This window comes from Manacus candei, unplaced genomic scaffold, assembly GCF_025592945.1.
Source record: "Manacus candei isolate 608988 ecotype Guabito, Panama unplaced genomic scaffold, ASM2559294v1 h1tg000049l, whole genome shotgun sequence".
NCBI lineage: Eukaryota > Metazoa > Chordata > Aves > Passeriformes > Pipridae > Manacus > Manacus candei.
Window position 1 is genome coordinate 14,039,607 of NW_026138097.1, and position 13,592 is coordinate 14,053,198.

The following is a 13,592-nucleotide window of genomic DNA, read 5'->3' on the forward strand; positions in this document are numbered from 1 at the left end:
GCTCACCCAACCACACCCATATCAGACACAGCTCTGTATCAGCCAAGGGAAAGGCAGCACACAAACACCCACATGTTTGTGCCAGGAAGAGGGTATAGGAGTTGTTTCTGTTTCTGAGCAGTTGAAATAATCAGAAACAGTGGAACTGGCTTCCATTTACATGTTGTTGATTCGATATGACTGCCAGGAACGGTGCCACAGTACACGTACTAAAGACCACTAGAGCAATCTGCAGGATCAGCAACTCTGACTTCTCCTACATGGGCATCAGGCTAATCTTGTTTTCTGGCACTCTGAGAACAGCTCTGCTGGAGGAATCAACATTGTCCTGTCCTCCTGTTTCTTTTTAGAGCTCTCCCTTCTGTCATCACCATGAAGAGAAGCGCTGCCTCTATCTTTTGGCTGATACAAAAGCAAAGTCAGCAGCTGTAAATTGGGAGCTAAGTGACAAACAAGCAAACTTTCCAACCAGTATAGAAGGTTACACTCTACATTTTAAGAAATTGAGCTCTTCAATGAAAAAGAGGGAGGGGGAAAAACAATTACCGCAAAAATCAACATTTCAGCAGTAGTAACAGTGTAGGGAACGTGTCAGAGCTTTACGGGCTATTACCTCCTTCGTGTCAGCAAAAGCAGATATGCATGGAAAAGAATACACTCTGGAAAAAAAGCAGACTTCACATGATACATTCAGCATCAGAGCCTGACTTAAATCATCTTATTTTTCATAAGATTAGTATAACCAATCTTATTGTTCAAGAAATAATTAAAATATTTCTAAAAGTAAATTAATATTGGAGAAGCTTAAGAGGCCATAGTATTTTAGTAGTGATGCATTATCTTCATTGATTTTACTTTCAAAAAACCACCATAAAAATGAATAAAATGTCCTTCTTAAGAACAATTTAATTCTTCACATGTGACGTAAATCCTTTTTTTTTCTTTTTAATATCACCCAACTCAAATTACAATCCTGTTTATTCCCCTCTGCAGTAGTGAGGGCACCAGTTTATTCTGTTGGTCCCCAGCTTACCTTCTTTCATTCCCAAGCCTTTCATTCAGCAGGTTAAGAAATTTTCTGCAGTCCTTCAAGACAAATGACATATTATTAAAAAGTCAGGCTGCATTTCCTTTGCAAATACTTATTCTATCGGGCTGTGTGACTTCTACTCCAGTTAGAAGCTTTTAACTAGTCAGTGTGATGCCAAAGGCCCCTGAGGAAGAAACACTCACGTTGCTACAAATGGTTGGACCCAATTTACTACCAGTGAGCCTTCAAACATAAACTTATTTATGTTTTATTATTTATTATAATTTTTATTTTACTTTTTTGTAAGTAAAATAACTTAGAAGAGCTATTTTAACAATGTGTCATTATAGAAAAAAACCAAAACACACCATCCACAAATAATTCAATAACTAAGTAACTTTGTGTATTTATAAAGTCAGTTTTGTAGGAACTTCTTACAAGGACATCCTGACTGAACTCAACCAAAACTAGCCCCTATACAGACTTGTCAAGTATGTTGTTTTCAAAACAAGGACCCTCACCGTCTCAAATTCTCTGTCCTTGATCTCTTTGAAAGCTTCAGCAAGATAGTTATCTTCAAACCAGTGGTGAACAAGGTCATCTCTCCATTTTTTTATCATTAACCTACAAAGTGCTTCTGAAAGGGCAACCTGGAGGTCATAATCTACACAATAAACATAAGCACAGGATAAATATCATCCCTCTGGCATAAGAGAGTGTTATAGCATTGCCACTCTTGTACTTATATACCACACAGTCATATTCATCATCTAGCTTTGGTTCTACCTAGAGAACTGTGGAGGCTGACAGCTAAGTGTTAGCTCCAGGCATCCTCAGCTCCCCCGACTCAGTGAGGTCAAGTATGGAGTGCTGCAAACCACAACACACAAGTGCACTGGGAAATTTTCTTGGGGTTCAGGAAGGGGATGAGAGCAAAGACTTATCACTAACTCACTAGGATTAAGTTACATTCCATATATCATGGCAAAACTCTAGAAAGTGTTATTATTAGGAGAAAAAGACTTCACTCAAGAGGCTATAAACCTTGTAAACTGAAGTTTGTCCACATCTGGGCAAAGTAATTCAAATTTATTTTTTTTAAGACTAACGGCCAGCGTATTTTTAAAACACGTATGTAAAGCTGATCTGATTACTTTTCTACATACATCTGTTTAGCTTGTCTTATTGGTTAATACACATTACTAATACCAACCAGAAAAAACTAAGGCATTGCTGCATTTACCAATTTTTTATTAATATTTTCTCAAAGTACTATGTGATTTTCCTCCCTAAAAGTCAACTCTTGACAAGTAAATAATTTAAATTACAATTCACCTACAATAAATAGATAAGGTAAAGCTGGAGAAATCAATAAGAATAACCACTAAAAATTTCTTACCACCAACCTCCAGAATAGTTTTGGCAAGGTCTTTCCTGAAACAACATAATGCCACAAGTTAAAAGTGAAAAAAACTAATTCCTATTGGAGGGAAGATGGCATTTAGCTACAGGAGCTAGGAGGAAAATCACTTACGTGAGCGAGCACATTTCCTCAGACAGAGGGAATTGCTTTCTCTCTTCCCGTGTGACATTGTCAAGTATAGAGTTAAGGGTCCTCAAAGCCTTTCTCCCCGCAAAAGAAGGGGCAGAAAATGAAGGGAAATAACTCAGTATTATTCATTTTCCCCATATTTTCTAATTACACACACTTGTGCGCAAATGCATCTAATTTTCTCCTCTTAGTAGGAATCTTACCTCCAGATGCAGAGTGCAGCAAAGATTTGCTTCTGTCACTAGATGCCCTAGCTCAGGTAAAAATAAATTCAACAGATCTTTCTTCCCTAGAAAAATATTTTGAAAGGTTACAGCTAGAAATGGGCTGGTCTCCATATAAAAGACAGCTGAAGCAACTACAGTTTGCTGTGTTGGAGTAAAAATATCCCACTTGTAAGTTCATTTTAAAACAAAGCTTCTAACCATCTAATCCTAGACAGAAAGGGAACTGGTAACTTCTATGTAAAAAAAAAAAAAAATAAAGCTGCAGATACATTAACTGCTGACCTGGGTAATTATTTTAAGAGGCCTAACCACAAGAGAAAATTAGAATGATTGTCAAAATCAACAGAGTAAACCAGTAAAGTACTAACCAGAAGATGCTCACGCGCACTCTGCTCCCACTAAAATAAGCCACAAGGACAAATAAGCACACATTACCTGGTCCACAGTGTAATACTTTATTTTTACATGACTTGTGAGACTGGACGTTTGGGCATACAGATACTTTCTGAAAGCACCTGCTCCCCTGCCCTAACAGAAAGCCAGCTGCAGCCACAGACAAAATTTTGCTGCTGAAATGAATGAGAGACAGGCAGACATCCCTCTGTCTAGTTCAGTAAGCTGAAGGAGTTACCATGGTTTTCTGTGGAGGTGGTTGCCTTCAGCAAGGAAAGAACTTCTCAAGCCAGTACAAACAGATGTGGTGAGAATAGATCCTCAAGCCTGAACCCCTTTCAGAAGCACCACTTATTCTGATCAAGTGAATTATTTGATGCTGAACATTTAAGCAAGATACCACAGATGGATCTTTTTTTTTTTGACTTGTACAAAACAAGGAAGCAAAGAGAAATGGAAAAAGGTTTTGTGCTCTGATGTGAATGTTAATGAAAATTAACTGAAGAGAAATCAGAAGGAGGATTAAAAGAAAAAAAATATTGCAGAGAGGTAGGAAGTGGAAGGGAGAAGAGAAAAGGGACAGAGTTCAAGCAGAATTAAGAAACATGCTCCTGAGACTAAGATACAGGACATCAAGGCATGGAAGGAAAAAAATACTGACCTTCATTACTGCATTTGCAAATCACCTGATGGAAACAGTAAAGGAAGCCTTCGTTAACACACTATCACCTAAGAACAGCAGTACTCAAAGTGCCAAGGTGTTTATGCCCCCCCCCAACTCTCAAGGGCTAAATAACATAAAACACTAGTGTATCCACATCAGGAAAAGCAGGACCACCTGACACAGGCATGTCACATATGATGACCCTAATCATACAGGTTGGCATTATGCAGGGAGGGTAAAGATAGCAAAGCACCCATTTTCCCCAGGGATTTCAGCAGCACTTGAGAGTGCAGTGCCCATAGGTTCCCTGGAAAAGCCACATCGTGGCATTCTTCTTTTATTTTATTACACCTATGGGCTTATGTACAAGCACATTTCATGCTTCCACACTACAGTACTATATGTCACAACGTATATCTGAAGGTGTTGAAGTCCCTTGAGGAAAAATAAAAATAAAAGTTAAAAAACCTCCAAACAACAAACAAACAACCCCAAATCCCCGCAGAACAAAACACTTCATTCTCCACAACAAAAGCATGTGGAAGAAATGTACTGGGAAGACAGATCAAATTTTGGAAAAAAAAAAAAATCGGGTATGTCGGTGTGGTGAGCAGAGAAAGAAGGAACTTTGATTCAGCTTAAATATCTTTTATCAGAAAATGAGTCATAAGTATTGATATGAATTCTGATGCACAAACTGTGTCACAAAAGTGACACGGTTCTAGTAAGCTACAGACAACAAGACTTGGAGGAACAGCTTGGGTAAAACACATTTACAAGTAAAGTGCAGCTCAATATTACTGACTTGTGGTTTTTAAAGAGAGCTTCAGCACAAAAGCCTTTATTTACAAAATGCATCAGAACTTCTTGAAAAATTTTCTGCAAAAACAAACACTTGGCTTCGTGTTAGAAAATCAGAAAACACTGCAGCCCTTTAGTAGCTTCTCCCAGGTTGTGTCAAATCTCAGCCTGATGCCAGCCCAGAGCATATTCCTGGGCACTCCCCACCAGCACCATCTGGACTGCATCCCAGGCTCACTCCCAGGTCCATGCAACTATTCATTTTTTAACTGGAAATTGTTTGCAAACAATGGCTTTCCTATCCAATATAGGCAACCCTTCTATCCCCTCAAGGCACATACATACCAATGCAGTGTCAAAGAAGTCTTCAAAAAATTTATTCTCATTTGGGTTGATGAGGATCACAGATGCTCTTGCTCTTTCAAACCAAGATACCAGGTAAAAGTGAAAAGAATTGGTTAAAATCTGGGAAGAGGAGTTAATAATCCTTAAACTATATATGTCTTCAGGAAACTTTACAGACAGTGTTTTACTCTTAAAACTTGAGTTACATACTGTGTCAAAAGCTACATGGTGTTAAGGAGCTCAAATTTTGCTAGGAGGACATGAAAAGTGACATTCCCCTCTTCCCTCCCCAACCCTCCTTTTATCCTCCTTTGTTGTCCAAGGCACACACTCTTGTTGTTTAGGCACAATGCATGCTACTAATGGCATGGTAACCACATGATTTCTACAGAACATCAATTCACAGCAAAATAATGTTTTAAAAATTTTTCGAGCTTTTTCAAGGTAAATATTTTAATACTTCATGGTTTTAAATATATTGCATAGCCACACGTGGCGAAATAGAAATCTATGCTTCACTGGAGGTACAGAGCTCAGATCAGGGAAACTTCATTAATATATCTCCATACAGGAATTTTGAATAACTGTGTCCCTGAAAAGCATAATTACAAGGCAGGATTACAATATTTTGAACTGAGGACTCCTTGGTAGAACTCTGGAAATGGAGAGCATTTGTTAACTGTTCCCTGCTAGCTGTGCTAGGTCCAGGTATTATTCATCTTCAGCACAAGTGCATTTCTGCTACTACAAGTATTACCAGCTGAAATCAGTATTGTGCCATTCTACCAGAAGATAAAATGCAACTGCAGATTAAATGCATCTAGTTTGCTACATATCTAAAAAGGGATCTTCGTAAAGAGTATGTCAGGTCTTAAAATTATAAAAGCACAAACTGCTCATCAGTTCTATAACTAATACTGTATTTTGCTGGAGCATTTAAAATGCATTTAGAAATTTTACATCATTTCACAAGTGGGAATCATCAAAACTCTGCCTCTCCTTCCACTGTCAGCTTAAAAAAAACCCCAAAACCCACAATCCACTAAGTCAGGTAATAAGTGAAACCATAATATTGGCTGCTGCACCAAAAGCAATGAAAGACAGTATTTTTTTTCCCCATTGAGCTCATGCAATATATTTTTAAAATATGTTTCTGCATGGCCAACAAGCCATTCTTTAGTTTTCACTTCCTTCTTTTTCTGATGCAAGCAACTTTAAATCACATTAGTAACTTGCATATAACATTATACTCATCTTTGTTACCAGTCCTTGCTCAATAAACAAACTCTTCCCTTCTTGGAAATCACTTTTAAAGTAGACCTGAATACATTTCAGCAGCAGTGAAACATTCTGGAATTCATTCTTGTCCAGCTCCTACAGAAACACAGGGTGCTGTGCATCATTAGTCTGATACCCTTGGGTGTTTGGATGGTTGAGATTATTTATGATACTTGCCTTTCTCAGTGCTTTGTCTAGCTGGCTAAAAAGAGATTCACTGTATTTCTGGGGAGGCTCTACTTCTCTCTCTTGAAGCAGTTCGCTTATTTTTTCAAATCCTTTCCCCTTAAAGGCATCAGTGAGAAGTGATTCAAGCTGCAGAGGGAAGGGAAGGAAACAACTAGTGAGTTAAATAAATGGGTATTAAAATTGTTGCAGCACTAATTATGAGAAAATACTTGTAATGCTATTTTAAAAGTTGCAGGCTTTTTGTTTACTTGTTTAACTTTATTTGTTTCTCTACTTTTATTTTATTGTTACATCTGAAGGTGAAACATCAGTCAACCTCCAAAAGAGACAGAACCCTTTTAACTGAAAAATCTTAAAAGATACTGAATAAGACATTCCTTTGATGCGCCCAGTTTGTAATTCTTACACATCTCAAAACTCTTACAATAACTTCTTCCCACTTACTAGGGAAAAGACTAAGGAGTCTGCTACACTTCCCATATTAAATTAATAAAAATTCTAGGTCATGCCATATCCATTTAAGAAATGCACCTTTAAACATACATATATAACTATTTGTAAGATAAAGCTAAGGATACATTTAAAGGATCCTTACATAGTCTTCTGCTCTGCCTGCCATATTGCCACTCACATCTCTATTCCGTTCTTCACTTTTTTCTTCCTTTAAAAAGAAGTGAAAAATACAGGAAAAAAATCCTCTCCTACAGAAACACCCCAAAACCAAACACTTATTCTGTCCAAAAGCTGAAGTCCACTTACTCAACCCCTCTCTCCCAAAAGACTGATTTCCCTTACTTAGTTTCCGAGTTGGAAAACCACCCCACGCATCCAAACGGAAGGTTTCTGGAAGCCGCAGGGGAGTCCCGCGGGCACCGCGGTGTGTCCGTCCGTCCCTCCGTGCCCGCTCCCCCCCAGCCGTCTCCTGGCTCTCCTGTGCCGGGATCGGCGCTTACCTGGGCCATGGCGCACGGGAGAAGGTACAGGGGCTGCTTCGCACCCTCCCCACGGCCCTCGCACGACCGTAACTGGTTGCTATCGGATACACCTGCGTTTGGGGTGGAGAGCCTCGCCAGCGTTTTCCGCGGCTTCGAGAGCTCTTCTTTCCCCGCCAGAACCCAGCACTGGGGGGGGAGGGAGGGAGGGAAGGAAGGGGGGGAAAAATACCACTCTTGCACTCGCACTAAAAAGCCGCAGGTGTGCAGAATCTGGGATGGGTCTCCCGCCCCCGGGGATCGGCTTTGCAGCTCTGACAGACGCCCCCGGTCGATCCGAAGGGTGCAAAAGGGGAGCGAGAAACCTCAGGGGGGCTGCTCTCTGCCGAGGGGTGCCACAGCCGGCATCTGCTGCTACCGGCTGGGGCTTATTGTGGACGGCTAAGGGTAAAGGCCAGTAAATTTTGGACCAGAGGGGACGGAAGCGAATGAGAAAATCATTCCGAACAGGTGGGATCGTTTAAAGGATGATAGCAGCGCTTGGCGTTCAACGGCTTAGTCTCTATGCTATTGTGCACAAGTCTTTTTCTTTCTGTTTCTCAGACCAAAAATCAACCTCCCTCCACCCCCTGAAACCCCTGCCCCTCCTAGAAAAAACCCAAACCAAACCAAACAAACATACAAAAAAAAAAAAAAAAAAAAAACAAAACCAAAAAAAAAAACCGCAAAACCAACAAAACAAACACAAACAACCCATCGGCTATTTCTTCCAAAAAGAAAAGGTAATAAAAAGCTTATAAATTTTTAATAAGTCAAGACGTGCTGATAACACCGGCACTAGCTTTGCATTTTAAACTGGGTGTTATAGAGCACGGCGCGAAGGGGAAACCTCCCAAATAATGTTGAATTCGTTTACATCTACATCTAAAGAGCAGGTTATTCAGCGCCTTTGCCTCCCTCTCCGAGGCTTTTCAAGCTGCAGGCAGCTCCGAGCCGCGCTCGAAATCCAACATCAGGGGCGTCCCGGCCAGATGGAGATGGGTCCCCATCTCCCCATAACCTCTTCCATCCCAGCACCTGTGGGAGCGAGCGGCAAAGCCCCGCCACCGCCGGGTTAGACTTCCAGACCCTGCTCAAATTTGCCGAGGTCACGGCCCCCGGTGCTAGGGGGTGGATTCGCGCCAAACCCCCACGGCTATCCCCCGTCACACACCTCCAGGTAAGGGTAGCGAAACCCGCCTGCGTGGCGGAGGGGAAGCACAGCCCCTGCCTGCCTACCTACCCGCCCAGGTGCCGCGGTTGTGCTGCTGCTCCACCTGCGGAGCCGGCTGAGAACTCCCCTCCGACTGGGCGACGCCCCGACGGCATAAAAAAGCGGGAGTCATCACCCATTGCTGCTTCTCGCCATGAAGCAGACCTGGGACATCAACGACCCCAAATTGCCGCAGGTAACGGGTGGGTGGGAGGGTAACAGAGGAGGAGGTGGGCTACTAGGGAAACAGGGGAGCAGCCTTCCGTTGGAGAAAAACTTCGTTTTATGTCTGCCTTATTTTTCCTGCACCTTTTCACTTTTTTTTTCCCCAGTCCTTATGAAATGACTGGCAATAAAAATCCGGACTCAATACACAGCTTTGGCCAGCTGTGTTCGAAGACCTAATATAATCTGTGGCTCAGTTTGGCCAGTTTCCTTCTCCTTCTTTCTTGTTCAAGAAATGTTGACTAGAAGCTTGAATAAACTGTTTCTTACTACTCTAATCTAACTTATCTAAATATTTCCTTCATTTGTTGATGTGATACTTTAATGTTACCAAGCACTCCAATTTCTGTCTACTTGCAAGCTTTAAATGTGCTAACTTACAACTTTTTTCTGCTTCAAGTTTATTTAATTTAATAGTCCATGCTATTATAGAGTGTCTTAATACTGTAAATGCTGGTAGTTTATTGCTTTCATTGGAATTGCTCACAACTGGTACATATATATGTTAAATAAGCATTGCAGGAACTCTTTACTTGGACTGTAAATATTTACAGTTTACAATCTCAGTTGTTCTTTCATTGTTCTAGTAATTACATTTTAGTAAGGAGCTCCAGAAAGCCAGTGAAATCCAAAATTGAAATGTTCTTTCTTTGAGCCACTATGCATATTGGAACTGTATTTGCAAGGGCAATTTTTTTTATTTCTGTTTCTTAGCAAAAGTCTTAACTCAGATACAATCTAAGAAACCATTCCATAGCTAAAACTTCTAGTTTCCTGCCTGCAGGTGCATGGTCCCACAACAAGGAGAACTTAACAGCAGTCATGATCAGGGTGGTCTGCGTCCCGTCTGGGCACACTGGTGGCAGACCAGTTAGTAAGTTTTGGTAACCAGGCTGATGCCTTACAGCTGGGTAACCCCACTGTAAAGAGGCACCTGTGACAACAGACCATGTAATTATGGATCGTGGTGCAAAGGAGGAAAGGATCCTGACTCTTGAAACGTGGAAGGTCAGACTGCCTTTTCCTTTCTAGAGCGTTTCTGAATAAGTTATTCTTTCAATAATTCTTTTTCTCCTGCTTGGATGGTCATGGAAAAAGCTTTTGTTTCCTGTTGTGTGTTTTGTAACAGGGCAAAAATATCAGGTTGCGATATACTGATAATATTCTCTTGCTCTTCTCCTTGCTGCCTTGCCCCTCTACCCCACTTGCCCTGCTGCAGGAGCCCAAGCACTTCGATGCCTTCCAGGAATGGCCTGATGGCTACGTGCGGCTCATCTACTCCAGCGAGGAGAAGAACGCGCAGAGGCACCTCAGTGGCTGGGCCATGCGCAACACCAACAACCACAACTGCCAGATCCTCAAGAAGTCCTGCCTGGGAGTGGTGGTGTGTGCCAGGAGCTGTGCTCTGCCCGGAGGAGCCAGGCTGCAGCTTCGCCCTGCCATATGCGACAAGGCTCGGCAGAAGCAACAAAGTGAGGGATAGCCAAAGAAAGCTGGGATGCCTAAGGGGTCACATTTCTTTCATCTGGGCTTGATGTCTAAACTGGAGTCACTCTTACTTGCAGGCAGACTAAGCCATAATTGTAAAGACTGTGATTTATTTACAAATTTCATCAATGTCTATTTGTAAATACTTAAGGGAAAATGGATTTGAAAGCCTTTACATCATTAGCATTTATATCAAGTATGCAGTTCTAGTTCATACCACTCAGTTATGTTTGGTAGTCTATGTTGTGTTTCCTTGAACAATATATTTTAACTGGAATTTCAGTGAAGTCTGATCATACTGCTCTTGAGCTCTGTTTACTCTCAGGAAACATCCTTGCCTTCAACCAATCTCTTCAGTAGTTTCTTTGTCTTTATTCACAGAGAAAGCCTGCCCAAACTGCAATTCAGCCCTTGAGTTGATTCCTTGCCGAGGACACAGTGGCTATCCCGTCACAAACTTCTGGAGGCTTGATGGCAAAGCAATATTCTTCCAGGTAAAAATCAGGCATATTTATTTGTGCACATATATATAAATTATGTCTGTATATAAAATAATATCTGGAGAGAGATTTCTTCCTACTCCCACGCTATATTTTTTTTGTGTTTAACACTGAACATGGTGAGCACAGCAGAGTTCTGGTCCGTGACAGAATTTCTGTTTAGTACAAGTATGGCAAAAACAAATGAAACAATAACACTTGGCTGTTTTTTTAAAAACAGTACTTGAGAGTTGACAATATTCAATTTTCACTATAACATCGCAATTGATGTCTAAAATTCTCATGTTTACAGAATGCAAATACAAACAAAAAGATTGTCTTGCACCCTAGTACATCTGACAACTGAATTTTTCCAAGGACTTAATACTTATTTCCTGTTAAAATAAATAGGAAAAAAAAATCTAGCTTAAACTGCAGGAGTTGATACATGAAAATTCTACTTCACGTGAAACTAGCCTTTCAATTTTGAGGATTTAAAATCTTGCGAGGAAAAAAAGGAAATTTAGAAAGCTAAAATCTGAAATTTCCCGTTGATTTGTTCTTTTTATAGCAACATTAGAACAAAAATATAACATAAGGTTTCTGTTCCGTGAGATTACATTCTCTGCCAAATGAATTTTTTCCCCGACCCACAGACAGTGAATTCTGTTCTCCGGTCAGTAAATGGAAGAAAATTGGCCATATTCTGTATTATTCTTACTCAGATGTTCTGTTACAGACATGCAAAACCAGATGACTTTTACCATCAAAATAGCTGATAAATCCTTGCTTAGAATTTAATTTCTGCTTGAGAAAGGACAGCGTTTTAAAAATCAATTTTAAGCTTCCTACTTGGTATTAGGGACTATATGTTGGTGCATTCAGACAAATGTAATGGGTAAGGACATGTAGAATACATTACTTCATCAGATACCATATAGTTTTGGTTACATAGATCTGCATATCCACAGGTATTTCAATAGCAGAGCATCTTTGGATGGTTTTCCAGGATATAATTTTCAGTCCTATTCAAGAAGGTGTATTATTTTAAGAGAATATTTGTCATCTTGTGGCATGAAACCTCTTTAAAGCCTATGTATACAATTTTTATATATATACATTTATAAAGCAGAACTGAGATACTGGACTGCAGAAAAACAAAGAAACTAAATGTATATGTTTTTCCCCTTGGTTCTAATTAACTACTCCTGAGTGTCTCAAACATAGGTAATACGTCCGCTCCTCCATCAGCTCTGCAGTCCTCAACAACTTCTCCCTCATTTTTTCCTTCTATCTACCTCCAAATCATGATTCATTCTATTTATTTCTTTTTACACTGAATACCCCTTGTTGTTTAGTTTTCCCTCCCTCTTCTCTTGTGCCAAACTACAAACCATGCTGTGGCTATCTCTTAAATTACCTACTGCACTTTCTCTTGTCTCACCCCCTTCCCTTTCACATCTAATTCTTTGTTAATCCTAAATAGGCTAAAGGTGTCCATGACCACCCCAGGCCAGAGAGTAAATCAGAGGCAGAGGCAAGACGAAGTGCAATAAAGAAGCAAATGTCCTCTTATCACCATTCCCAGAAAAAGAGACCTCTAAACTCAGAGGTAAGTCAAAGTCATTAGTCAATTAAAAAGGTGACACAAATTAAAATTTTTTTATTTTTAATTTTTTTTTCTATTAGAAAGGTGTCATAAGCATGTACTGGAGATCCGAGGGTAAAAAAAGATTTACACTATGCTACATCTGTTAATTCTGGGCAGAAACAAGCAATAGCACAAGTATTGAGATAAATATGTGTGTGGGCAATATTGATTCCTTAATCTCAAGTATCTACTTCTCCTTGTCAGGCAGGAAGGTACCACGACAGCAGCAGTTACACCAATAACCTACAGAATTTTCCCTGCATGGATGGCCAAGAAAGAGTTGGTATCATCACGGACTCCAATTTTTCAATTCCAGCCCAGTCTTATCCTTCACTGCAGAACACAGACCTCTACAAAGTACCTTATGACTCGGCCAGCTCCCAAGAGGACCAGCTATCATCATACCCTAAGTGCCCAAATCCAAGGATCTACATGCCCAGGCCATGCAGCTACGAGTTTGGAGTTCCTACCTTTATAAGCTCTAGCCCTTACCCAACATTTTACAAAGATCTGACCAGCCCTGCCACTGATGCAGACCCCCTCAGTCTGAACGGGTCTCACTACAGCACTGTGACTACCCACGATAAGAGCTTTGATAACCCTGGCAGACACTACGGACTCAAACCAGCTTGGGGGAAAACTGGCAGCAGAGACCAGGGTGACTACGGACAGCTGCAAACAAGTGCCAACCACGCTTACTACAGTGGGGACTATCCCTGCAGGTACAGTGCCAGCCCCGCTCCCATAGCCCCACCGTTGCAGACGGTCATCACCACCACCACCAAGGTGTCCTACCAGGCGTACAAGCCGCCTGCGCTGAAATACAGTGACAACCTCTGCGACATGAAAAACCTCCAGAGCTACACCCACGTGGCAGAAAACGTCTCCGGTGCTATCTATTCAGGGATGAAGATTCAGGAAGACTTTGGGATGGTAAAGTCAGCACTGCTCTACCAGCATGACTCCATCCCTACAAAGCCCAAACCAGCTGAGAGCATGGAGAGCTATCGGTATGGGCTCCTGCTGGGCAACAGCTACGCTGAGCACGAAGGTCAGACCTTAAGGTTTGAGAGTGCTGAATATTGA

At 41.0% G+C, this 13,592-nt stretch overlaps 2 protein-coding genes across 2 annotated transcripts in view; one reads left to right on the forward strand and one right to left on the reverse strand.

The window, feature by feature from the left end:
• SYCP2L (synaptonemal complex protein 2 like) overlaps positions 1-7,441 on the reverse strand; it is a 28,620-nt gene extending 21,179 nt beyond the window's left edge. Inside the window, exons 1-9 of the mRNA XM_051799521.1 lie at positions 7,433-7,441; positions 5,013-5,132; positions 3,864-3,888; positions 2,786-2,871; positions 2,565-2,653; positions 2,430-2,464; positions 1,552-1,694; positions 1,034-1,086; positions 614-659 (exon numbers count right to left, since the gene is read on the reverse strand). Of these exons, the coding sequence (XP_051655481.1) occupies positions 614-659; positions 1,034-1,086; positions 1,552-1,694; positions 2,430-2,464; positions 2,565-2,653; positions 2,786-2,871; positions 3,864-3,888; positions 5,013-5,132; positions 7,433-7,441 (606 nt within the window). The remainder of the gene's footprint in view (positions 1-613; positions 660-1,033; positions 1,087-1,551; positions 1,695-2,429; positions 2,465-2,564; positions 2,654-2,785; positions 2,872-3,863; positions 3,889-5,012; positions 5,133-7,432) is intronic.
• A 1,376-nt stretch (positions 7,442-8,817) lies between these two features.
• Positions 8,818-13,592, forward strand: GCM2 (glial cells missing transcription factor 2). The gene is made up of 5 exons (XM_051799212.1): positions 8,818-8,859; positions 10,108-10,360; positions 10,758-10,870; positions 12,342-12,467; positions 12,711-13,592. The coding sequence occupies exons 1-5, from the start codon at positions 8,818-8,820 to the stop codon at positions 13,590-13,592; spliced, it is 1,416 nt and encodes a 471-aa protein (XP_051655172.1).